The sequence below is a fragment of the Macaca mulatta genome, chromosome 13 (assembly GCF_049350105.2).
Source record: "Macaca mulatta isolate MMU2019108-1 chromosome 13, T2T-MMU8v2.0, whole genome shotgun sequence".
In the NCBI taxonomy this organism is placed as follows: domain Eukaryota; kingdom Metazoa; phylum Chordata; class Mammalia; order Primates; family Cercopithecidae; genus Macaca; species Macaca mulatta.
The window spans coordinates 76,198,188-76,222,195 of record NC_133418.1 but is presented as its reverse complement, the minus strand read 5'-3'; the positions used below and the strand labels follow the sequence as shown (position 1 = coordinate 76,222,195).

Genomic DNA, 24,008 nt, shown 5'->3' with positions numbered 1-24,008 from the left:
GTCTAGCTTCTTGGATGAGGCTTCCATGTGGATGTACCTCAGACCTGACCAATGTGCATAAAACCAGCTCCCTGTCCTGTCTCTCCTGTGGCTCCACTAGTCCAAGGGCCAGATGCCCCATTCTCCTTTGTTTTCTAGATTACATTTGGTGTCCAGGTCCTGTCAAGTCTTTAAAAATATTCTTTTATCTGCCCTTTCCCCCTTCCGATTTCCATCTTGGAAGTCAGTATGCTATAGGGCAAAGTGTAGAATGTAGGGCTATGGACAGGGTTCAACTCTGACAGCATCATTTTCTGATTGTGCGAACTTCAGGAAAATTGTCAAATAGAAGCCTCTGATACATTATCTACAAAGCAGACGCATGCAGAAGGGTGGACCCCAGCTCACTGACCTCCATGCTTTTGACATTTTGGGCTGGAAAATTCTTTGTTGTGGTGCTGCCCTGTGCATTGTAGAATGTTTAGCAGCATCTCTGGCCCCTACCTACTGGGCGCTAGTAGCATCCCCGACTCTTAGTTGTGACAAAGAAAAATGTCTCCAGACACTGCCAAATGTTTCCTTGGGAGTCAACTTGCTCCTGTTTGAGACCCACTGGTGCAGAGTAATACTAAGTCCTGGGTTGTGGGTAATGAATATGAACCCAGGTTTTCAGGTGTTCACCTTTCAGACATCAGCCATTTGTATGAAGTGCCCACATTACTTTTTTTATTTTTTATTTTTGAGACAGAGTCTTACTCTCTCACCCAGGCTGGAGTGCGATGGTGCAATCTCGGCTCACTGTAACCTCCACCTCCCGGGTTCAAGTGATTCTTGTGCCTCAGCCTCCTGAGTATCTGGGATTACAGGCGTGCGCCACCATGCCCAGCTAATTTTGGTATTTTTAGTAGAGATGGGGTTTTACCATGTTGGTCAGACTTGTCTCTAACTCCTGACCTCAAGTAATCCACCCACCTTGGCCTCCCAAAGTGCTGGGATTACAGGTGTGAGCCACCGCACCCAGCCTCATGTTACTTTTGATTAGTCTTTTTCCCAGTTAGTTTTGACATCTCTAGGTGCTGTTCTGACTTGCTTGATTAAGTAGTTCCTTTCATTTTACACATTTTTCAATTCAGGATACACTAGGATTGAACCTCGATATTCTGTTGTTGGAGAATGAGAGACCAATTCAGAGTTGTACAGAAACCTCAGAACTCAGTGGGGACGCCTGCAGGCTTGGCACCGCCTTGCTGCTCAGGGCTCCCAGGCTTGTAGCAATGACGAATGCTGATTTGACCACCCTGCCCATACTTGCGACAAACATTTGTTTAAAGTGCCTACTATGCGGAATTTTACTAACATTAATTTCTTTGGTCCTTGTGAAGTAGGTGTTACTTATTTTCACTTTACAGGAGGAAATTGAGGCCAAAAGATATGAAGCAACACTGCCTCAGAGATACTAAGTAGAAGAACTGCCATGAGAGGTCAAGTGACTTTGGCATGAAAGCTGATGATGCTAAATCTCTGTGCTCTTCTGCCTTCTTGGGTTGAGCCTTTGCTGTGGCTAGAGCACAGAAGCCTACGAAGGAGCAGCTCCTTTTAATTGGGGTTCAGAAGTTGCCCATCTTGCCACCTATAGGTTCTGTGGGTGGAGAGCAGACCTATAATCCAGACAGATGGCTGGTTGAGAACATGAGCCCCAGCACTGTGTCCAGCGCAGGGAAAGCCCCCATTAAGGGAGCTTCCTCCTTGATAACTTGGAGAAGACTTGGTTGAACAACACACTGGGTGCTCACTTTCCCCAGAGAGAACAGCCCAAGAGTTCAGTGCTACTTACTCAAATTGTAGATGAGACTGACTGACCTCGCCCTCTGTAGTGGGAAACTGAGGAGGGTTCCCAGAGGCCTGTGAAGGGCAGGTGACCAGTAGTGGCGACATGGTAAGGTTGAGTGGAGACAGACTGTGGCCCCATGGCCCTTGGCAGAGTGCACACTGGGCATCCTGCAGCATTGCAGAGACCCATTCCCATGGGAGATCCCCACCTTAGCCAGGAAAGGCTGGGGCCTATGGGTGCAAGGCTTGAGAGTTGACAGTCAGAGGGGCTGTGACGAGAGCTGCCAGGTGTCACTCTCAATGTCCAGAGGATGCTCTGGGAAGAAAGCCCTCACATGTTTGCCAAGGTCAAAAGCAAGAGCTCATACCAGTCATGGTCTGTGTGGAAGCTCTTTGGTCTGCTGTCTGGGAAAGCAAAGGCAGGAACGTCCTCCTGTGAAGACTGCTGTGGCTTTTACTTGTCCTGAGTGATGCTAAGACCCTGCTAAGTGAAAGAAGCTGCTCTAGGCACAGAGCCAGTCCCCATGGTCATAGCAGATAGTGGGCAACAGACTACGAAAGGCCGAGGGGTCCAGAGGTCCAGAGGTAAAGGTGGACTGTGTGTTCCCTAGGCTCAGACTCTTGTATCTTCAGCATGCTCCTGATGGTTCTGAGGCAAACCCTCCATGTAGGTTTTTGTTGTTGTTTTTGAGACAGGGTCTCACTCTGTCATCCAGGCTGGAGTGCAGTGGTGTGATTTCAGCTCACTGCAGCCTCAACCTTCCAGGCTCAAGCAGTTCTCCCACTTCGGCCTCCCAAGTAGCTGGGACTACAGCCACATGCCACCATACCTGGCTAATTTTTTTTTTTTTTTTTTTTTAACTTTTAATAGAGATGAGGTCTCACTATGTTGCCCAGGCTGGTCTTGAACTCCTGACTCAAGCGATTTACTCATTTCAGCCATTCAAAGTGCTGGGATTACACGTGTGAGCCACCGCGCCTGCCCTTCACATGGGTTCTTAAGGAAAATTACCTGTTTCTTCCTCCTCTTAGAGGCCTGTGACAGGCTCTGGGAAGGATTGCCATGAAGAGACCTGTAAACCCTTTCCGATAAGGATTTCTCAAAGGCATTTTACCATGGGTATTTTCTCCACAAACCTATTAACTTTTCTCCATTTTGAGAGATGGTATCTTCAAGAATGTCTTCAAGTTTGAGCTACTATCACAAAATACCATAGACCAGGTGGCTTATAAGCAACAGAGATTTATATCTCACAGTTCCAGAGGCTGAGGTCTAAGATCAGGATACTAGCATGGTTGGGTTCTGGTGAGGGTTGCAGATGGCTGATTTCTCAAACTCATTACGTCCTCACATAGACCGGTGGCTTATAAGCAACAGAGATTTATTTCTCACAGTTCTGGAGGCTGAAGTCCAAGATCAGGGTATTAGCATGGTTGGGTTCTGGTGAGGGTTTCAGATGGCTGATTTCTCATTACATCCTCACATGGCAGAAAGAGAATGTGCTAGGTCCTCTGGCCTCTGCCTCTGCCGCTGCCGCCGCCGCCGCCGCTGCCGCTGCCGCCGCCGCCTCTTCTTCTTCTTCTTCTTCCTCCTCCTCCTCCTCCTCCTCCTCTTCTTCTTCTTCTTCTTCTTCTTCTTCTTTTTCTTTTTCTTCTTCTGTCTTTTTCTTCTTCTTTCTTCTTCTTTCTTTCTCTTCCTCCTCTTCCTCCTCTCCTTCTCCTTCTTCCCTTTTCTTCCTTTTTTTGCCTAGGCTGGAGTACAGTGGCACAATCTTGGCTCACTGCAACCTCTGCCTCCCAGGTCAAAGTGATTCTCCTGCCTCAGCCTCCCGAGTAGCTGGGATTACAGGCATGCATCACCATGCTGGGCTAATTTTTGTACTTTTTAGTAGAGACGGGATTTCACCATCTTGGGCAGGCTGCTCTCGAACTCCTGACCTCAGGTGATCTGCCCGCCTCAGCTTCCCAAATTGCTGGGATTATAGGCATGAGCCACCGTGCCCAGCCTGCCAGCTTCTTCTTATACAGATACTAATCCTATCCATGAGGGCTCTACACTCATGACCTCATTACCTTCTAAGGGCCCCGCCTCTAAATATCATCACGTTGGGATTTAGGTTTCAACATAGGAATTTTGTGGGGACACAAACATTAAGCCCATAACAAAGGAGGATCCCTGAGCAGGGAATTGGGCACAGGGATCTAAGACAGGGAATTGTATGATCAGATCCCCAGGGTAGAATAGAGGCTTGGTCATAAGTTAGGCAGAATGGAGACACAGTTCTAGAAAAGGATTCGTAGCAAGTTGTCTTGATGATAAACCAAGGTCCAGAGTTGGGCCTCTTTAACTTCCTCCTGACTGGAGAAAGCAGGTGTTCTAAAGGCTAGAGTAGGGACAGAGGAGGAGAAAGGAAAACTAACATATATCGAGTACTTTTATGAGGCAGTTTATGTATGAAGTAAAATTAATATTACCATTTTACTGATGAGGAAACTGTGGCTCAGTGACCTGCTTAGCAAATTTCTATAGCATCTATGGCAGTGACATGAATATGGTATGGATACATCATAGAAAAGTCATGATATTAAAGATAAAATTCTAAAATCTGAATATCCACCCAACTCCAAATCTTTTCTTTGTGCATGTAATGACCATTTTCTGGGACTAGCCAGTTTGGGTTGGATTCTGTTCATATTACTGTCAAAGATAAAAGCAGCTGGACATCAGTTAAAGTGCTGAGAATAGATTTTAATTGGTAATAACTATTGCAACAGGGAAAAGAGTCTAGCTTGAACCAAACTTAATTTCCACTTGTGCAGAGGTGACTGGGCATTTTATTTTTTATTTTTTTGAGATTGAGTTTCACTCTGTTGCCCAGGCTGGAGTGCAGTGGCACCATCTTGGCTCACCACAACCTCTGCCTCCCGGGTTCAAGTGATTCTCCTGCCTCACCCTCCCAAGTAGCTGGGATTGCAGGTGTCCACCACCATGCCTGGCTAATTTTTGTATTTTTAGTAGAGACAAGGTTTTACCATGTTGGTCAGGCTGGTCTCAATCTCCTGACCTCAGGTGATCCGCCCACCTCAGTCTCCCAAAGTGTTGGGATTACAGACATGAACTGCCACACCCAGCCTGTGACTGGGCATTTTAAAGAGTGAATGAGCTCAAGGGAGTTGGGGAAGTGAAAAATTACAAAAAGTGGGGAGGAGGGGTTGGTCCATGTGAAATCCATCTGGGTTTGCAAACTGGCATTTATCAAAGTTAGGCTCCTACCCTCCTACTGAGGCTGGAAGGCAGAGACCCTGTCTTCCGGCGTTGATTGAAACAAACATTGAATTCTTCAGGCAGCCTTGCGTTTTCGCAGGCAGGCACTTTAAGAGAGGCTGGTGTTGTAGTGGTGTGGCCTCGAGCCATTAGAAGCTATATTAGTGTTTGTTCAAGTTGTTACAGGCTGAGGTTGAAAGGCCTGCTCAAGAAGCAGGCTCCGAGCCTGGCTAGAATTTGGTCAAAGAGAGAATCCATGTCACTATTCTCTAAATTTAGGAAATGAACAGATTATGACAACAACTTAAAAAAAAAAAAAAAAAAAAAAAAAAAGCTGGCACCCAAATTCATGCTGGAAAAATGACGGTTAAAGGTCATAGGGAAGGGGCAGTGTTGGGGAATTGAGCTGGAACCAGCACTGACAATATTTGAAGGTATGGTTAGGTTTTGCTGTGGTTTAATATTTTACAAATGTTATTCCCTGTCACATAGCTGAACTAAATACCACACATGTTTGCGATGAAGCATTGTGAGCTGTAGAACATATGTGCTAATAATATGGTTCATGCAGCCTGTGGGTACTTCCCCCATGACCTAAGATGAAGGCGAGGCTTTTTAATTTTCCTCAAGGTATTGTGTTTTCTGATGGTTCCTTTTTGTTCCAAACTTTTGCTTTCCCCTTTAGAAGGAAATGGATTTTATTTTTATTTATTTATTTATTTTTGAGACGCAGTCTCACCCTGTCACCCAGACTGGAGTGCAATGGTGTGATCTCGGCTCACTGCAACCTCCGCCTCCCGAGTTCAAGCGATTCTCCTGCCTCAGCCTCCTGAGTAGCTGGAATTATAGGTGCCCTTCAATGTGCCTGGCTAATGTTTGTATTTTTAGTAGAGATGGGGTTTCTCCTTGTTGGCCAGGCTGGTTTCGAACTCCTGACCTCAGGTGATCTGCCCGCCTGGGCCTCCCAAAGTGCTGAGATTACAGGCGTGAGCCACTGTTCCTGGCCAGGAATGATATTTGAAATACTGTCATAGCAAGCCCTTAAGAAAATGCTTCACAGCTGCATGTTTACACACTGGCTTGTCCCTGACTGGCTTTGTCTCCAGGATGTACAGTTGTTTCTGGAATGCACAGTAGCTGGATTGCAGCCCTCCAATCATGCAAAAACAGACTGAGGGTTTGGAAATGCTGCTCCAGTCTGGTTACAATGTTGCTCTTGAGGAGTCTGGCGCTATAGGGAGTCTGAGAATTCCTTATTTGAGAAACAGCCAATGGAACCACACAGACACACTGACATTAAGACATTCTTTCTCTAGATTATGCAGCATTATTACAGAGCAAAGAGAAGCCACAGGCATGAAGTACTCAATTCAGCCCTCTGCTGAAGGACAGGGTGTTCCTGAGGCTTAAGTAGGAACTGGCCCAACAGGGACAGTTTGGTTGGGCTGATACCCGGAGGCTACTGAGAGGTGTTGATGCCTTCCTGAGCTCTGCTGAATACCTCCCCAGCATCAGTCCTCCCCCGACATCTGGCAGAAACAGCGGAGCCAGACACTAGGGACCACACTGGAGGGTGCTCTTCCCCACAGATGCATACTAAAGTGGGGACAAAGTCTTCAGCTGCAAATGACCTGGATTGCTGCTTCACCTATCACATGCATCTAATCTGACTTCAACAATCTACAGGAGAAGGCAGAACTTCATATTTGCATTTTATTTGAGTGGTTTATGAAGAAGAGTAGAGGAAAACTGCAAAGAATGGCAGAAGTAGACCCTTGAGGATGGAGGAGAGTAGGGGGTGATGGTGTGGGAGGGATGGACTTTGCAGGGAGTTACACAAAGTTTGGAAAATTACACAGAATACCAGAATCACCACTAAAAGAGAGGCGGGGCACCTAAATATATTTATTAGACAACAATTCTAAGAAATTGGTCATCACTAAGGGTGGGACAGCCAGTTGATGCAGTCAAGAAGGGGCAGGAAATAGGGCGAGCTGAGTTATGAAAGCCATTCTCAGAAATGACCCAAATTTATACTGAGCTGTTGTTCTTGAGCAACCTTGGGGAAAATTATCACAGAGTCTGCTTTTCCCACAGCCTGATGTCCAAGGGGCAGATACATGTGGTGGGCTTGCTGGAGAAATAGGCTCTTCTCAGGTGAGAACAGCATCCTTCCAGTGTAGAGCTCCCGGCTCCAGGAAGTGGTGGTGGCTCTGCCCTGGTGCTGTTTCATTAGTAAAGGGTGGGGTGGTGGAAAGTGCAGAAAAGCCAGGACCCCTGACACCAGCAAGGCATTGGATCTCTCTGGATCTCCAGGGTGATGGACCTGGTCACAGTCTAGGTTCTACGTCTTACTGGTCGGGCAACTTTAGGCAAGTAACTTAACTTCTTTGAACTTATTTTCCTCTCCTACAAAATAATGATAATATTGCTTCATGAGATTGTGAGTATTAAATGAGATCATGCATATATAGCCTACAGCCCTGAGCACACCATGAACACATAGTTATTTGATAAATGTTTGTTAGTGTGGTTAATTGAACAGAATGCCTTCAATGTCTTCCTAACCCTAAAATCCAGTGATTCTTTGAACTGGGGAGAGCAGTAGAGAGATTTAATTTGTGGAAAAACGAAAAAACCATTTAAAATTATTCAATCAGAAATGTATTAAGCTTTGTGTATTTGTGTCAGGCATTTGTAGACAGTGTGGAAAATGTCTTATCCAGTGATTCTTTGAACTGGGGAGGGAAGTAGACAGATTTAATTTGTGGGAAAGTGCAAACACCATTTAAAATTATTCAATCAGAAATGTATTAAGCTTTTTGTATTTGTGTCAGACATTTGTAGACAGTGCGGAAAATGTCTTAATAAATGAGACATGCTCTTTCCTTGAAAAAGCTTCAGTCTGATTCTCAAAGAATATATTAATTTTTTCCTATGATAGCTTGAAAGATTTTATCTTTAAATTCCTTTTTGTGAGATTGTTTTTCCATACCAGTGCTTCTTATTTATAGGGCTTATTGCAAGTAATTTGCAATATTATTACAGGTTGAGTATCCCTTACACCAAATGCTTAGACCAGAAGTGTTTTAAATTTTTTTGGATTTTGGAATATTTGCATCCCCAAATCTAAAATGCTGCAGTCAGCTTTTCCTTTGAGTGTCATGTTGGCATTCAAAACATTTTGAATTTTGGAGCATTTCAGATTTTGGGTTTTTGAATTAGGGATAATCAATTTGTAATAATATTTAAGGTATTGCTGTTTGTGAAAGATGTGTTTTTAAACGATTTAGAGTCAATTCATGATAATCTCCATAATACTCTTACAAGAATTCCAGGCTGGGCATGGTGGCTCATGCCTATAATCCCAGCACTTTGGGAGGCAGAGGCAGGCAGATCACTTGAGGTCAGGAGTTTGAGGCCAGCCTGGCCAACATGGCGAAACCCTGTCTCTACTAAAAATACAAAAATTAGCAGGGCGTGGTGGTGTGCATCTGTAATCTCAGCTACTTGGGAGGCTGAGGCAGGAGAATCACTTGAACCCGGGAGGTAGAAGTTGCAGTGAACTGAGATTGCACCACTGCACTCCAGCCTGGGTGACAGAGTGAGGCTCAGTCTCAAATTAAAAAAAAAAAAATAATAATTCCAATATGATTTCTTAAGTGGGAGAAAGGGGTGGAGTGTATGAACTATATGCGAATGCAGCCTTTGTTCATGCTTCGTGTGAACCCTCCTATCACCACTTAAAATGGTAGGGACAATGAATTAGTTCAGGGCTTCCCTAAATATGGGGAATGCTAAATTCCAGGTACATCCAAGAGCACGTGCTAGGCTTTTGAATGACATCTGTCTCACATGTTGAGGTCTAAGGTTGCAAACCGTTGTTTCCTAGATCCTTGGTATTCCTGGTGTGAATAGGCATGTGTGTCTTCTTTTAATTTCTTCTTGAGTTCAGTACTTTGAAAACAGGCAGCTGAAGAAAATGTCTAATAGTCTAAAGAGGAAGCAAACACTTTCCTAGAAACCTTTGAACCTCCAAAATGGTTTTCTAGAAATTCTCGCCATAATACATTCTCCTTTTCTTTCTGGGCTTCATTCAGAGTCTTGATGTCTTGGGCTGTCTCTAAGTTTTTTTTTTTTTCCTTTACCCAGATAGAGTATTGCTCTGTCCCCTAGGCTGGAGTGTAGTGGAGTGATCTTGGCTCACTGCAACCTCCACCTCATGGGCTTGAGCGATTCTCCTGCCTCAGCCTCCTGAGTAGCTACGAGGAGCAACACCACACCCAGCTCATTTTTGTATTTTTGGTAGAGACAGGGTTTTGCCATGTTGGCCAGGCTGGTCTTGAACTCCTGGCCTCAAGTGATCTGCCTGCCTCGGCCTTCCAAAGTGCTGGGATTACAGGCATGAGCCACCGTGACTGGCCTTGTCTCTGAATTTTGTGTGCAATTGTCCTCTAGGAATTTGCAGGGTATTCCAGATTGAAAACAGACCTTTGAAAAGTATGGGGCATGCAGGCTGGGATGGAGTCCACAGCTGAGGGAAAAGCCAGGGACTCAGAAGAGAGGAATCTTTGCTTCAGAGGAACGCAGCTGGGGACTTGGTGCCAGGAGTCCTTGGTTCCCAGCTCTGCACTAACTAGATTTGAGACTTTGGGGAAAGTGCCCAGATGCTGTGGTCTGCTCTGGATTGTCATGCAGTTTAAATGAGATGTTGCCTGTGAAGGGCTTTCTGGGAGGAACAGTTGCATATCTAGACCAACCCTACTTGTAATGCAGGAACAGAACAAAACAAAACTGAAGTTACATAGATGCTGCCACTTGAATACTCTTGGATTACAATGTCTCAAAGTGCATAGGGTAAAGTAGCAGATGACTGAGGAAAATGCATCTAAACTTCTCTGAGCCTTCTTATCTCTCAGAGACCCAATAGGCTTCTAACAGACCAAGGCCCTGGACAGGGTGTGGCCCCCTTTCCTACGAGAGGATTAGGAGGGAAGGAAAGGGAAGGAAGGTGATGCATGGAATTGATCTTAGTTGTTGACTTTGTGCCAACTGGCTGGTGAGTTTTGAGACCAGAAGAGAAAGATGAAGGCATAGAGAAGGAGGAGGTGAAAGAGGTGAGAGAAATGGAAGCAAGTGTAAAAAGGATTGATAGGCTGGGTGCAATGGCTCATGCCTGTAATCCCAGTACTTGGGAGACTGAGGTGGGTGGATCACCTGAGGTCAGGAGTTTGAGACCAGCCTGGCCAACATGGCGAAACCCTGTCTCTACTAAAAGTACAAAAATTAGCCTGGCGTGGTGGCAGGTACCTGTAATCCCAGCTACTTAGGGGGCTGAGACAGGAGAATTACTAGAACCCGGGAGGTGGATGTTGCGGTGAGCCAAGATCGTGCTACTACACTCCAGCCTGGGTGACAGAGGAAGATTCTGTCTTGGGGAAAAACAAAAAGGATTGATAAAGGAAGATAGCAAGAGATTGAAGAGGGGAGAAAGAGGAGCACAGTGGGAAATAGGCCTCCCCTCCACAATGGGGAATCAGAGCTGCTGACTCCAGAATAGTATCAAACTTCTAGGATAAAGGTTTGGGTTCCTATTGGGTGTCATGTGAAGTTCCATTTGGTTGAATAAAACTCACATCACATTTGCTGACTGCTTCCTTTGGAAGAATCCTGGACAGGGGTGAAATGTGGACAGTGAGGGGGTAGGAGTGCACTTTGCATAGATCTGGGGTTCAAGTTAGGAGATTTTTGTGTAAGGTTTGCTTTAAAAAAATTCAGGACTGCTTACAAAGTAATGGGCTTGATTTCTTTTGTCTTGCTTATGGAAATCAGTTTATTTGTTTCATAATAAGCAAAAACTGAAGAAACCAACACCACTGTTGCTAATTTTGAAGCTACAAGGAAAACTGATGAGGTGAAATTTTTGGCATACATCAGAATCTTATTTGGTCTGAAATGGAATTATTTCCTCTTTTTCTTTTCTTTTTAATAAACCCAACTAAAGTAAATATTTTCCTGAGCTGTCATCCCATAGGAGGAGTTATTTTGGCTGGATGCCTTCTGAAGAGGGTGAGAAATAGTGCTGCTGATTTCCCACCTCTGATCCTCCTGGTGCGTCCCAACGAAGCCCTGCTCTCCCTGCTCTGAGGGAAGGTGCTTCACAGCAACTTCAGCCTGAGGGCAGTTGACAGTGAAATGGCCTCCAGAGAGCCAGCAGCCTGGGCTGCCCTCCGCTGTGTGTTTTTGTGCCCTCAGGAATGTGTGGATGCAGCAAATGACAACAGTGAGTGCTCTGTCCCTAGCGGAGCCCCAGGCCCTCTCACTCTTTATGTTGGCTGTTTTCCAAGGTTGAATGATTGCATTGGTGGAAGCTTCATTATCCACAAGGGGAGGCAAGACAGTGGGCTGGAGAGAGAAAAATAGGCCTTTCCCAAGGGCATGATTCCAGCAGGGTTTGCATTTTTACATCAGTACATCTCAGGGAGTTTCATTTTCTGTCAGTTTGGACGTTAGCGCTATCCTAGCTACTTGGGAGGCTGAGGCAGGAGGATCACTTGAGCCCAGGTATTTGAGACCAGCCTGGGAAACATAGCAAGGTCCCACCTCTGAAAAATAAATAAATAAATATCCCAGCACTAAAGCCCATGTATTTAGTGGTAATACAATTTCTGCTTTTGACAAAATTTTCCACTGGATGTCAACTACCATAGCATCACTTTGCAGTTGGAAAGGACCACAGAGCTCATTCTAGTGTAATCACTGAATGTCTGGAGAGGCTGTGCACACAGCTAGTGAGTGACAGAGCAGTGCCTAGAATTTGGGTTATCCAAGCCCCACATCAGTGTTGTGGTCCTTACACTTCATTCCCTCTGGTGTCATTAGATTAATTTCAGTAATTTGTTGTATCAGGTTGAGCTGAAGTGACCTGTATTAAAATCCTGTTTTTTCTCACACCTAGGTGTATACTCAAGAGAAATGATCACACGAAACTTATACACAAATATTCAGAGCAGCATTATTCAAAATAGCTAAAAAGTGGAAACAAACCAAATGTCTATCAACTGATAAATGGATAAACAAAGTGTGATATTTCCATGCAATGAACTACTATTCAGCCTTAAAAAGGAAGGAAGCAGTGACATATGCTACAACATGGATGACCTTGGAAACATGCTAGGTTAAAGAAGCCAGACACAAAAGCCATGTGCTGTATGATTCAATTTATATGAAATGTCTTGAATAGGCAAATGCACAGAGACAGAAAGTAGTTTAGTGGTTTCCAGGGCCTGTGGGAAGGGGAGTATGTGGAGTGACTACTAATAAGTATACAAGGTTTATTATTGGGATGAAAAGAATGTTGTGGAATTTGGCCAGGCACAGTGGTGCACGCCTGTAATCCCAGCACTTTGGGAGGCTGAGGCAGGTGGATCAATTGAGGTCAGGAGTTCAAGATCAGCCTGGCAAACATGGCGAAACCCCATTTCTACTAAAAATACAAAAATTAGCCAGGTGTGGTGCTGTGTGCCTGTAATCCCAGCTACTTGGGAGACTGAGGCAGGAGAATCAATTGAACCCGGGAGGCAGAGGTTGCAGTGAGTCGAGATCGTGCCACTGCACTCCAGCCTGAGCGACAGAGCGAGACTCCATCTCAAAAAAAAAAAAAAAAAGAATGTTGTGGAATTTGATAGTTGTGATGGTTGCACAATTATGTTAACATACTAAAAGCCACTGAATTGACACTTTTTTTTAAAAGGGTGAATTCATGGTATAGGAATTATATCTCAATAAAACTGTTATTTAAAAAATTCTGGCTCTACCTCTTACTGGCTGGGCGACTTTAGGCAATGAACCTGAAGCCAAGGCATCTCGGCTATGAAACAGGAATAATAATACACTTTACAGGGTGTTTTTGATAAATGAGATTGTGAATTTGAAAATGCTTCTAAACTGTAAACCTCACATATTTTTGGACTGTCAGTGGGTTATAAGTTCATTATAAATTGGATTTTTAATCTTCTCCTCCTGTGTTTTTCACAATACTAACAAGGTCTGGGTACATAGTGATCACTCAGATAAAGATTTATTGAGTTGATTCAAATGTATTCCAGTTTTATTCAATTGTGGCAAATGAAACTACGTAACAGGAGATCTACTCTCTTAAAAGTTTTTAAGTGTACAAAACAGTATTATGAACGATATGCACATTGTTGTACAGCAAATCTCTAGAACTTTTTCATCTTACGTAACTGAAACTATATCCACTGAACAACAACTTCCTATTTTTACTTTCTCCCAGTTCCTGGCAACTACCGTTTTACTTTCTGCTGTATGAGTTTGACTACTTTACATACTTTGTATAAGAGGAGTCATGTAGGATTTGTCCTTCTGTGATGGGCTCACTGCACTTAGCATAATGTGCTGAAGGTTCAACTATGTTGTAGCCTGTGTCAGAATTTTCTTCCTTTTAATGCTGAGTCATATTCTCTTGTATGAATATACTGCATTTTCTTTACGCATCCTTCCATCGATGAACATTTAGGTGGTTTCCATCTGTTGACTATTGTAAATAATGATGTAGTGAATATGAGAGTGCAAATATTTTTTCATGACCTTGTTTTCAATTTTTTGAATAAATACCCAGAAGTGGGATTGCTGGATCATACGGTAGTTCTATTTTTATTTTTTATTTTTTTTTTTTTTTTGAGATGGAGTTTTGCTCTTGTTGCCCAGGCTGGAGTGCAATGGCGTGATATTCCATTCACTGCAATCTCCGCCTCCTAGGTTCAAGCGATTCTCATGCCTCAGCCTCCCAAGTAGCTGAGATTACAGGTGCCCGCCACCATGCCCGGCTAATTTTGTATTTTTAGTAGAGACAGGATTTCACCATGTTGGCCAGGCTGGTCTCGAACTCCTAGTCTTAGGTGATCAACCTGTCTCAGCCTCCCAAAGTGCTGGGATTAGAGGTGTGAGCCTCCAAAGCTGGCCCTATTTTTAATTTTTTGAGGGCCTTCCATATTATTATCATAGTGGCTGCACCACTTTACATTCGCAGCAACAATGCACAAGGGTTCCGATTTCTTACATCCTTGCCAAGATTCGTTGTTTTCCTTTTTTTTTTTTTTTTTTTTTTTTGAGACAGAGTCACACTGTGTCTCCTAGGCTGGAGTGCAGTGGGATCTCGGCTCACTGCAACCTCTGCCTCCTGGGTTCAAGTGATTCTAATGCCTCAGCCTCCTGAGTAGCTGGGATTTCGGGCACCCGCCACCACACCCAGCTAATTTTTGTATTTTTAGTGGAGATGAGTTTTCACCATGTTGACCAACTGGTCTTGAACTCCTGACCTCAAGTGATCCTCCTGCCTCAGCTTCCCAAAGTGCTGGGATTACAGGCGTGAGCCACTGTGGTTGGCCATGTTATCATTAAAAAAAAAAAAAAAAAGAAAAAAGAAAATAATGACCATTCTAGAAGGTATGAGGTGATACCTCATTGTAGTTTTGATCTGCATTTTCCTGATGATTAGTAATGTTGAGCATCTTTTCATATACTTTCTGGCCATTTGTATGTCTTTTTTGGAGACATGTCTATTCAAGTACTTTTGCCAATTACTAAATTGCATTATTTATTTTCTTGCTGTTGAGTTTATTGAGTTCCTTATATGTTCTGGGTATTAATTCCTTATAAGCAATACCGTTTGCAAATATTTTCTCCATTCTTTATGTTACCATTTTTACTCTGTTGATTGTTTCCTTTGCTGTGCAGAGTTTTAAGTTTAATGGTGTCTCACTTTTCTGTTTTTGCTTTTGTTGCCTATGCTTTACTGTCATATCCAAAGAATCATTGCCAAGACCAATATTATGAAGATTTTCCTCTGCGTTTTGTTCTAAGAGTTTTATAGTTTTCACCGGACGCAGTGGCTCATCCCTGTAATCCCAGCACTTTGGGAGGCCAAGGCGGGCAGATCGCGAGGTCAGGAGTTTGAGACCAGCCTGACCAACATGAGGAAACCCCGTCTCTACTAAAAATACAAAAATTAGCTGGGCGTGGTGGTGCATGCCTGTAATCCCAGCTACTCAGGAGGCTGAGGCAGGAGAATCGATTGAACCAGGGAGGCGGAGGTTGCAGTGAGTTGAGATCCGACCACTGCATTCCAGCCTGAGTGACAGAGCGAGACTCCCGTCTCAAAACAAAAACAACAACAACAGCAACAAAAAACAAGAAACAAACAAAACCCCAGAGTTTTATAGTTTCAAGTCTTATGTTTAAATCTTTTATCTTTTTTTTTGAAACGGAGTTTCACTGTGTTGCCCAGGCTGAAGTGCAGTGACACAATCTTGGCTCACTGCAACCTCTGCCTCCCAGGTTCAAGAAATTCCCCTGCCTTAGCCTCCTGAGTAGCTGGGATTACAGTTGCATGCCACCAGGCCTGGCTAAATTTTTTGTATTTTTAGTAGAGATGGGGTTTCACCATGTTGGCCAGGCTGGTCTTGGACTCCTGACCTCAGGTGATCCACCCACCGTGGTCTCCCAAAGTGCTGGGATTATAGTCGTGAACCACTGTGCCTGGCCTTAATTCTTCTTCTTCCAACGTGGCTGAGGGAAGCCAAAAGATTGGACATCTCTGGTGTAAGATTACAGTTTAGTTTCACTCTTTTGCATGTGGATATCAAGTTTTTTCAACATCATTTTTTTTTGTTTTGAGAGAAAGTTTCTCTCTTGTTGCCCAGACTGGAGAGGAATGATGCAGTCTCTGCTCACTGAAACCTCCGCCTCCCAGGCTCAAGCAATTCTCCTGCCTCAGCCTCCTGAGTAGCTGGGATTACAAGCATGCACCACCACACCCAGCTAATTTTTTGTATTTTCGGTAGAGACAGGGTTTCTCCATGTTGGCCAGGCTGGTCTCGATCTCCTGACCTCAGGTGATCTGCTCTCTTCAGCCTCCCAAAATGCTGGGATTATAGATGTGAGCCACTGCACCCAGCCCTCTTTCTTCTTCTTCTTTTTTTTTTCTCTGAGATGGAGTCTCGCTCTATTGCCCAGGCTGGAGTGCAGTGGCACATTTTGGCTATAAAATTCCCTCTGAGTACTGCTTTTGCTGCATCCCATAAATTTTGATGTGCCATGTTTTCATTTTCATTTGTCTCAAGATATTTTCTAATTTCCTTTTTTATTTCTTCTTTGATCCATTGGTTGTTCAAGAGTATGCTAATTTTCAAATATTTGTGAATTTTTTAGTTTTCCTTCTATTATTAATTTCTGGTTTTATTCCATTGTGGTTAGAAAAAATGTTTGTGTGATTTCAGTCTTCTCACATTTGTTAAGATTTGTTTTGTAACCAAACATGTGATCTGCTTTGGAGAATATTCTGTGTGTGCTTGAGAAGAATATGTGTTCTGCTGCTGTTAGGTGGAATGTTCTGTATTGGTCTGGCAGTTTAGTTTAGTTTATAGTGTTCAAGTCTATTGTTTCTTTAGTAGTCTTCTGTCTGGATGTTCTGTGTATTGTTTAAAGTATGGTGTTGAAATCTCCAATTATTAATGAGTGGCTATCTGTTTCTCCCTTCAATTCTATTAATGCTTGCTTCATATATTTGGATGCTCTGATGTTGGATATATAAATATACATATATTTTGAGATGGAGTTTCACTCCGTCACCCAGGCTGGAGTGCGGTGGCATTTTCTCAGCTCACTGCGACATCTGCCTCCCAGGTTCAAGTGATTCTCCTGCCTCAGCCTCCTGAGTAGCTGGGAATACAGGTGACCACCACCATGCTTGGCTAATTTTTGTATTTTTTTTATAGAGACAGGGTTTTCCTATATTGGCCAGACTCGTCTTGAACTGCTGACCTCAAGTGACCCGCTTGCTTCGGCCTCCCGAAGTGCTGGAATTACAGTTATGAGCCACTATTCCCAGCTGGGTTAATATATATTTATAATTGTTATGTCTTCCTAGTGAATTGACTCTTTTATCATTATATAATGTCCTTCTTTGTCTCCTATGATAGTTTTTGACTTAAAGTTTATTTTGCTTAAGTATGGCCACTCCTGCTCTCTCTTAGATAACATTTGCGTGGAATATCTTTTTTTATCCTTTCGCTTTCAGCATATGTGTGTCCTTAAATCTAAAGTGAGTCCCTTATAGACAGCATATAGTTGGATCATGGTTTTTTTTTTTTTTTTAAATCCACTTAGCCACCAACAGAATTATAATTTTTAAGCATTTCTTTGAACTTGGTTAATCTGTAAATCTGGGTGCTTTTACATCCAAATATTTATCAGAACTAAAGACCTTTAGTAATGATTCCCCCCTTCATTTTGTATGCCTATTTTCTCCTTATTTTATTTTTTTTTAACAGAGACAACCTATTTGATTTCTTGACAAGACCACAATCTGATCCCAAAGATGTGCTCCACAAACCCAGGCAACTGGGTCACCTTTGATGATGATCCTGCTTTCCAATCTTCTCAAAAGTCAAAGAATTTTCCTCTGGAGAATCAAGGTGTCTGTAGACCAAATGGACTGAAGCTGAACCTTCCTGGCCTCAAGGAATTTCCCAGTGGATCTTCTTCCACCAGCAGCACCCCTCTCTCCTCCCCCATTGTAGACTTTTATTTCAGTCCAGGACCTCCAAGTAACTCTCCTCTTTCTACACCTACCAAAGACTTCCCAGGTTTTCCTGGCATCCCCAAAGCAGGGACTCATGTGCTTTATCCTATTCCAGAATCATCTTCAGACAGCCCACTCACAATATCAGGAGGAGAATCTTCCTTACTGACTACCGGACCAACATGTTCATCCCATGCCTTGTTGCCCAGTGACCACTCATGTACACATCCAGCTCCCAAAGTAGGTCTTCCAGATGAAGTTAACCCTCACCAGGCTGAAAGCCTAGGATTCCAAAGTGATGATCTCCCCCAGTTTCCGTATTTTCGGGAGGACTGTGCTTTTTCAAGTCCATTTTGGAAAGATGAAGGCAGTGATTCCCAGTTCACCCTTGACCCACCAGGAAGCAAAAGGATGTTCTCATCAAGAGACAAGGAGATGCCTAATGATCAAAAAAGCCTAAATAAGTGTTCACTCAACTATATCTGTGAGAAGCTTGAGCATCTCCAGTCAGCTGAGAACCAAGACTCACTTAGAAGTTTGTCTATGCACTGTCTATGTGCTGAAGAGAATGCCCCTTCCTTTGTCCCTCATGCACTCTTCAGGAGTCAGCCAGAAGCTGGATGGTCTTTCATGCTGAGAATTCCTGAGAAGAAGAATATGATGTCTTCCCGGCAATGGGGACCAATTTTTCTGAACGTTTTGCCTGGAGGAATTTTGCAGATGTATTATGAGCAGGGATTAGAAAAACCTTTTAAAGAGATACAGCTTGATCCATATTGTAGGCTTTCTGAACCCAAGGTTGAGAACTTCAGTGTAGCAGGAAAAATCCATACTGTGAAGATTGAACATGTGTCTTACACAGAAAAAAGGAAATACCATTCTAAGACAGAAGTAGTTCATGAACCAGACATAGAGCAGATGCTGAAGTTGGGGTCCACATCGTACCATGACTTCCTTGACTTTCTGACTACTGTGGAGGAGGAGCTGATGAAGTTGCCAGCTGTTTCAAAACCAAAAAAGAACTATGAGGAGCAAGAAATTTCCTTAGAAATTGTGGACAACTTTTGGGGTAAAGTCACAAAAGAAGGGAAATTGGTTGAAAGTGCTGTGATAACTCAAATTTATTGCCTCTGCTTTGTGAATGGGAACCTGGAATGCTTTTTAACCTTGAATGACCTTGAGCTGCTGAAGCGAGATGAATCCTATTTTGAGAAGGACTCAGAAAAAAAAGGGATTAATATTCTTGACTATCATTTTCATAAGTGTGTGAAAGTACAAGAATTTGAGCAATCAAGAATCATTAAGTTTGTGCCTCTGGATGCCTGCCGGTGTGAGCTGATGCGTTTCAAGACTTTGTATAACGGGGATGATCTTCCGTTTTCCTTGAAGTCTGTAGTGGTTGTCCAGGGAGCATATGTGGAACTTCAGGCTTTTGTCAACATGGCCCCATTGGCGCAGAGGTCATCCCATGCTGGTTCCTTAAGGTCCTGTGACAATATAATGATACACTTTCCTGTCCCATCGCAGTGGATCAAGGCCCTTTGGACCATGAACCTCCAGAGGCAGAAGTCTCTGAAAGCCAAAATGAACCGCCGGGCCTGTCTGGGGAGTTTACATGAACTTGAATCTGAACCTGTCATTCAAGTCACTGTGGGGTCAGCAAAATATGAGAGTGCCTACCAGGCAGTGGTATGGAAGATAGATCGGCTTCCAGACAAAAATTCAAGTAAATATTCAATACCCCAAGTTTATTTTCATGGGAAATAGCTTAAATATTCTCACCTTCCTCTTTGGATTGAAATCAGATAGAGACAGATGGCAATTTGTCAGCTGAGGCCACGCTTTGGGGTGGGAGATGGAACATTTAGCTCAAGAGCTGGTTTATTTGTTTCCTTTTGCACCTATTCCTACCAGATAAGTTTAACTGTTTAACATTTTTTTAATGTCATATGAAATACCATGCTAGGCTAGGAATTTGTTGCAGATGGTGGCACTAAGAGAAAATTCGTTGATATCCATGGTTGAGATTAACTCATCAACTTCAAATGTTAAAAATGTTTCTAATATAGCTGAGATTCCCTAATTAATCTTTAAAGATCTATCATCCATGAATATACCTGAACTTTTTTGCATTCTCAGCCAATACCACTTCTTCCTTAGGTTTACTCCCTGCTCTTTGAAATAAGACTGCTTTCCTTTTTACCCAAATTGATTTTTGTTGACTGAATTCACCCATTTGGCCATCTCAACTGGTATTGTTTTTGTTTTTGACATGGGATCTCACTCTGTTATCCAGACTGGAGTGCAGTGGCACGATCATGGCTCACTGCAGCCTCCACTTCCCAGGCTCAAGTGATCTTCCTGCCTCAGCCTCCTCAGTACCTGGGACTACAGATGCATACCGTCATGCCTGGCTAATATTTTGTTTTTTAGTAGAGGCAGGGTCTCCCGATGTTGCCCAGGCTGGTCTTGAATTCCTGGGCTCGAGGGATCCTCCCACGTTCGCCTCCCAAAATGCTAGGATTACAGGTGTGAGCCACCTCATCTGGCCTCAACTGGTTGTTTTAAAAGAATGAGGTGGACATATTTGAGTGTTAAAAATTCAGTTAATTTTTAAAATTTTGTAAAGAAAAAATTATCTAGAAGTCAGAACTTGAAAAGACAGTTATAGTACCACATTTATTTTGGAGTAGTAAGTTACTAGTGGGCATAATACAATAAAGTCAAAAACCAAATTTTAACATTAGAGCTCTTCCCTATTTAGTTGAAGTTTTTTGTTTTTTTTGTTGTTGTTGTTTTTTCTTTTCCCCTAGCAGAGCACTGGTCACTGGTCTCTAGAGTTAAACTGGGGGCAGAGTTGGGTGACCTGAGTTGATGCATTCATCCTTCTATCCATCCATCCATCCATCCATCCATTGATCCAAATTGTTTTTTCTTTTTCTTTTCTTTTTCTTTCTTTTTTTTTTTTTTTTTTTTGAGACGGAGTCTTACTTTCTCAACCATGGCAGAGTACAGTAGCACAATCTCGGCTCACTGCAACCTCCACCTCTTGAGTTCAAGCGATTCTCCTGCCTCAGCCTCCCGAGTAGCTGGGACTACAGGCAGCCACCACCATGCCTGGATAATTTTTGTATTTTAGTAGAGACAGGGTTTCACCATATTGGCCAGGGTCGTCTCAAACTCCTGACCTTGTGATCCTCATGCCTCGACCTCCCAAAGTGCTGGGATTACAGCATGAGCCACTGCGCCTGGCCCATCCATCCAAATCTTTACTGAGCACTTACTGTGTACCAAGTGCCACATCAAGTGCTGGGGGTAAAGATAAATAAAAATCTGATCCCTGTTTCCAGATGGCTCACAGCTGCTGTAGTCCTTCAGAGAAATTTAAGCTCATCTAGGACCCTCCAGGCTGTGGACTTCAGAGGAAGCATTTTTCTTTGGGGTGGCCTTATGGCAGTATTTCTCAAACCTGGCTATATTATTATTATTATTATTATTATTTTGAGATGGAGTCTTACTCTGTTGCCCAGGCTGGAGTGCAGTGTGATCTCAGCTCACTGCAACCTCCGCCTCCCAGGTTCAAGTGATTCTTTCAGCTTCAGCCTCCTGAGTAGCTGGGACGACAGGCATGAGCCACCATGCCTGGCTAATTTTTGTATTTTTAGTAGAGACATGGTTTTCCCATGTTGGCCAGACTGGTCTTGAACTCCTGACCTCAAGTGATCCACCCGCCTTGGCCTCCCAAAATGTTGAGATTACAGGTGTGAGCCACCATGCCTGGCCAAACCTGACTATATTAGAATAACTTGAAAGCTTTTAAATAATCTCAATGTTCAGGCTTCACTGCATGCTAATTAAACCAGAATCTCTGGCAGGGGTTGGGGGAGGGAGCCAGGTATTTGTTTGAAGATCTCTCCAGATATAAGGTGTAGCCAGAGGGAAGAACACTGCTCTCCAGGTGTTGTAAAGTTGTAGAACCAGAAGAGCAAGCCCCAGACTACAATTGACTTGAGGGGCAGCACTGCCTGCACCCTGGAGGCCATGGGACCCTGTCCATGACTCTCTGTTTGTTGCTTTAACATCTGTTGACTGATGAGAGCTTGAGCTATGGGCAGGATCCTTCAGGTGAGAGACACAGGCGTGGTGAGCTGAGGAGCTCCAAGACCCTGTGCGGAAGGGAAGTTCCTACATTGTCTTTCTTCCTGACACCCCACACCCTTCTTCATTAATGCCAAATTTCACCCCACAGCATTCTCAAGAATCACATTAATTATGTTCAGTTCCCCCAAACTAGCAAGGATAGCTCAGCCTTAGGGCAGAGTGAGGTGGTGATGGTGCAGCGTGGTCACAGTGAATGGCTTCAAACAGCACATTCTGATCAACTCTGCTGTGATGGGAGGGAAGGTCGGTATCTTCCATGATACCATGATATAATCCACTGAGATAATGTTTCCTGCTTTCTGTTTTTTTTTTGAAATGGAGTGTTGCTCTGTTGCCCAGGCTGGAGTACAGTGGTGCTCACTGCAACCGCTGCCTCCTGGGTTCAAGCAATTCTAGTGGTTCAGTCTCCCAAGTAGCTAGGATTACAGGCCCACACCACCACACCTGGCTGATTTCTTATATTTTTCATAGAGATGGGGTTTCACCATGTTGGCCAGGCTGGTCTCGAACTCCCGACCTCAGGTGATCCACCCGCCTCGGCCTCCCAGAATGCTGGGATTACAGGTGTGAGCCACCGTGCCTGGCCCCTGCTTTCTTTTATAACTTAGCTAGAGAGGCAAATTGAACCATTTGCATCTTCATGCCAGAGAAACCAGTTTGGAGGTCTTCATACAAGGTTCCAAATGGTCTATTCTAAAAGTTATTTGTGCTAGTTTTAGGTTAGAGGGTTTAAACGAAATCAGAGTATTAGCTTTTGTTTTGCTAAACAAAAAGGGAAAGAGAGGCAGGCAGAAAGTCAGGCAGGCTGGAATGCCTGTTGGAACCTCCTGGATCTGCAGGTTTCCCTTGAAATCTGGGTGATAAACTAACTCCTGTTGTTTTCTGTTGATCCTATAGAGATGGTCACAGGGACTGGAACAAAAGGTCCAAAGCAGTTTTTGCATAGACTTGAAGTGGTAATTATGCTTTTGAGAGAGAAGCACAATAGGCTCAGGCTGTGGGCTTGTGCACGTGATGTCAGAAGGACAAGAGCACAGGCCCCCTTTGTAGTCCATTCCTATTGCTCTACTTAGAGCAGGTGCTCCGGGAGGCCCTGAAGGAACTAAGCACTTGGCTAAAGCCTGGCCAGGGTGACCACATTTAATTTTCAAACTGAGAAACCATACCAATCACCTTTTCTAACTTTGGGAGTGCAAACATGTATGAAGCTTTTTGTGAAAATGATCCTGTTTATAACACTGCATTTTTTTTTCAGAGTTAATGGGGTAGTTAACTGATTCAATCAACAAGAATTTATTGAGAAGGAGGCTCACTCATTTACTCCACAAACATCTGCGAAATTTCTTCTAGGTATAGGCTCTGTGCTGAGTGTTTAGGAGATACAGACACAGACATGATTCCTACTCTACCAGAAGCTTAACAGTCTAGAAGGTGGGACCGACGCTGAAGCAGCCACCCAAGTGCACTGTGGAAAAGTGCACAGCTCCAGGCTTAGACAAACAGACGCACTTAGGGATCCCAGAGGAAAGGGTGATAAACTGCCTGGGGACTAGGGAGGGCTTCGCTTAAGAGCTGATGGCTGGGAGAGTCAATAGAGTTTCCATCAAAGAAAGAAACAGCAGAACCACAGGTGTGTAGGTGGGGGCTCTTACCTAAGTTTTGGGGCTGAGGGAGTGGTGAGTGAAGAGACCAGTGTACGAAAACCTTGTGGGCCGTGCTGTGGGGTGTGAAGTTTATCTGTCAACAGGGCCTCAGGGTTGTTTTCAGGCGTGACTGCTACAGAATCATATCTTGTTTCAGAAATGCCGGCGTGCAGTGCAGAGGAAAGATTTAGGAGTAGATTATAGACACAGGCAAGTTGGGAGGAGGTGAGGGATGCTGAGCAAAGGCAGTGGCGGTGAGAGAGGCAAGAGATGGGTGAGCGAATTCAGAGGAGGTGCCCTTCAGTGATGATAGATTCTCTATGGGCATGAGGGAAAGCGAGGGGATGGGACAAGGTCAGGGGCTCTGGCTTTGGTGGATAGGTGGGCAATGGTGCCATTAGCTGAGATCACCTGGGATCTTCTCATCACCTATCCTTTTACAATCTGTTTCCCAGCCCTGGCCACATGTTAGCATCATTAAAGCTTCAAACACATACCCATATTTGGGCCCCATCCCCTACTAATC

The 24,008-nt window shown here is 43.9% G+C and overlaps 1 protein-coding gene across 1 annotated transcript in view; it reads left to right on the top strand.

The window, feature by feature from the left end:
- The window catches only part of STON1 (stonin 1), a 64,479-nt gene that overhangs the window by 28,694 nt on the left and 11,777 nt on the right, over nucleotides 1-24,008 (top strand). The window contains exon 2 of the mRNA XM_015112322.3: nucleotides 17,428-19,404. Coding sequence (XP_014967808.3) covers nucleotides 17,475-19,404 — 1,930 coding nt within the window. The 5' untranslated portion in view covers nucleotides 17,428-17,474. The remainder of the gene's footprint in view (nucleotides 1-17,427; nucleotides 19,405-24,008) is intronic.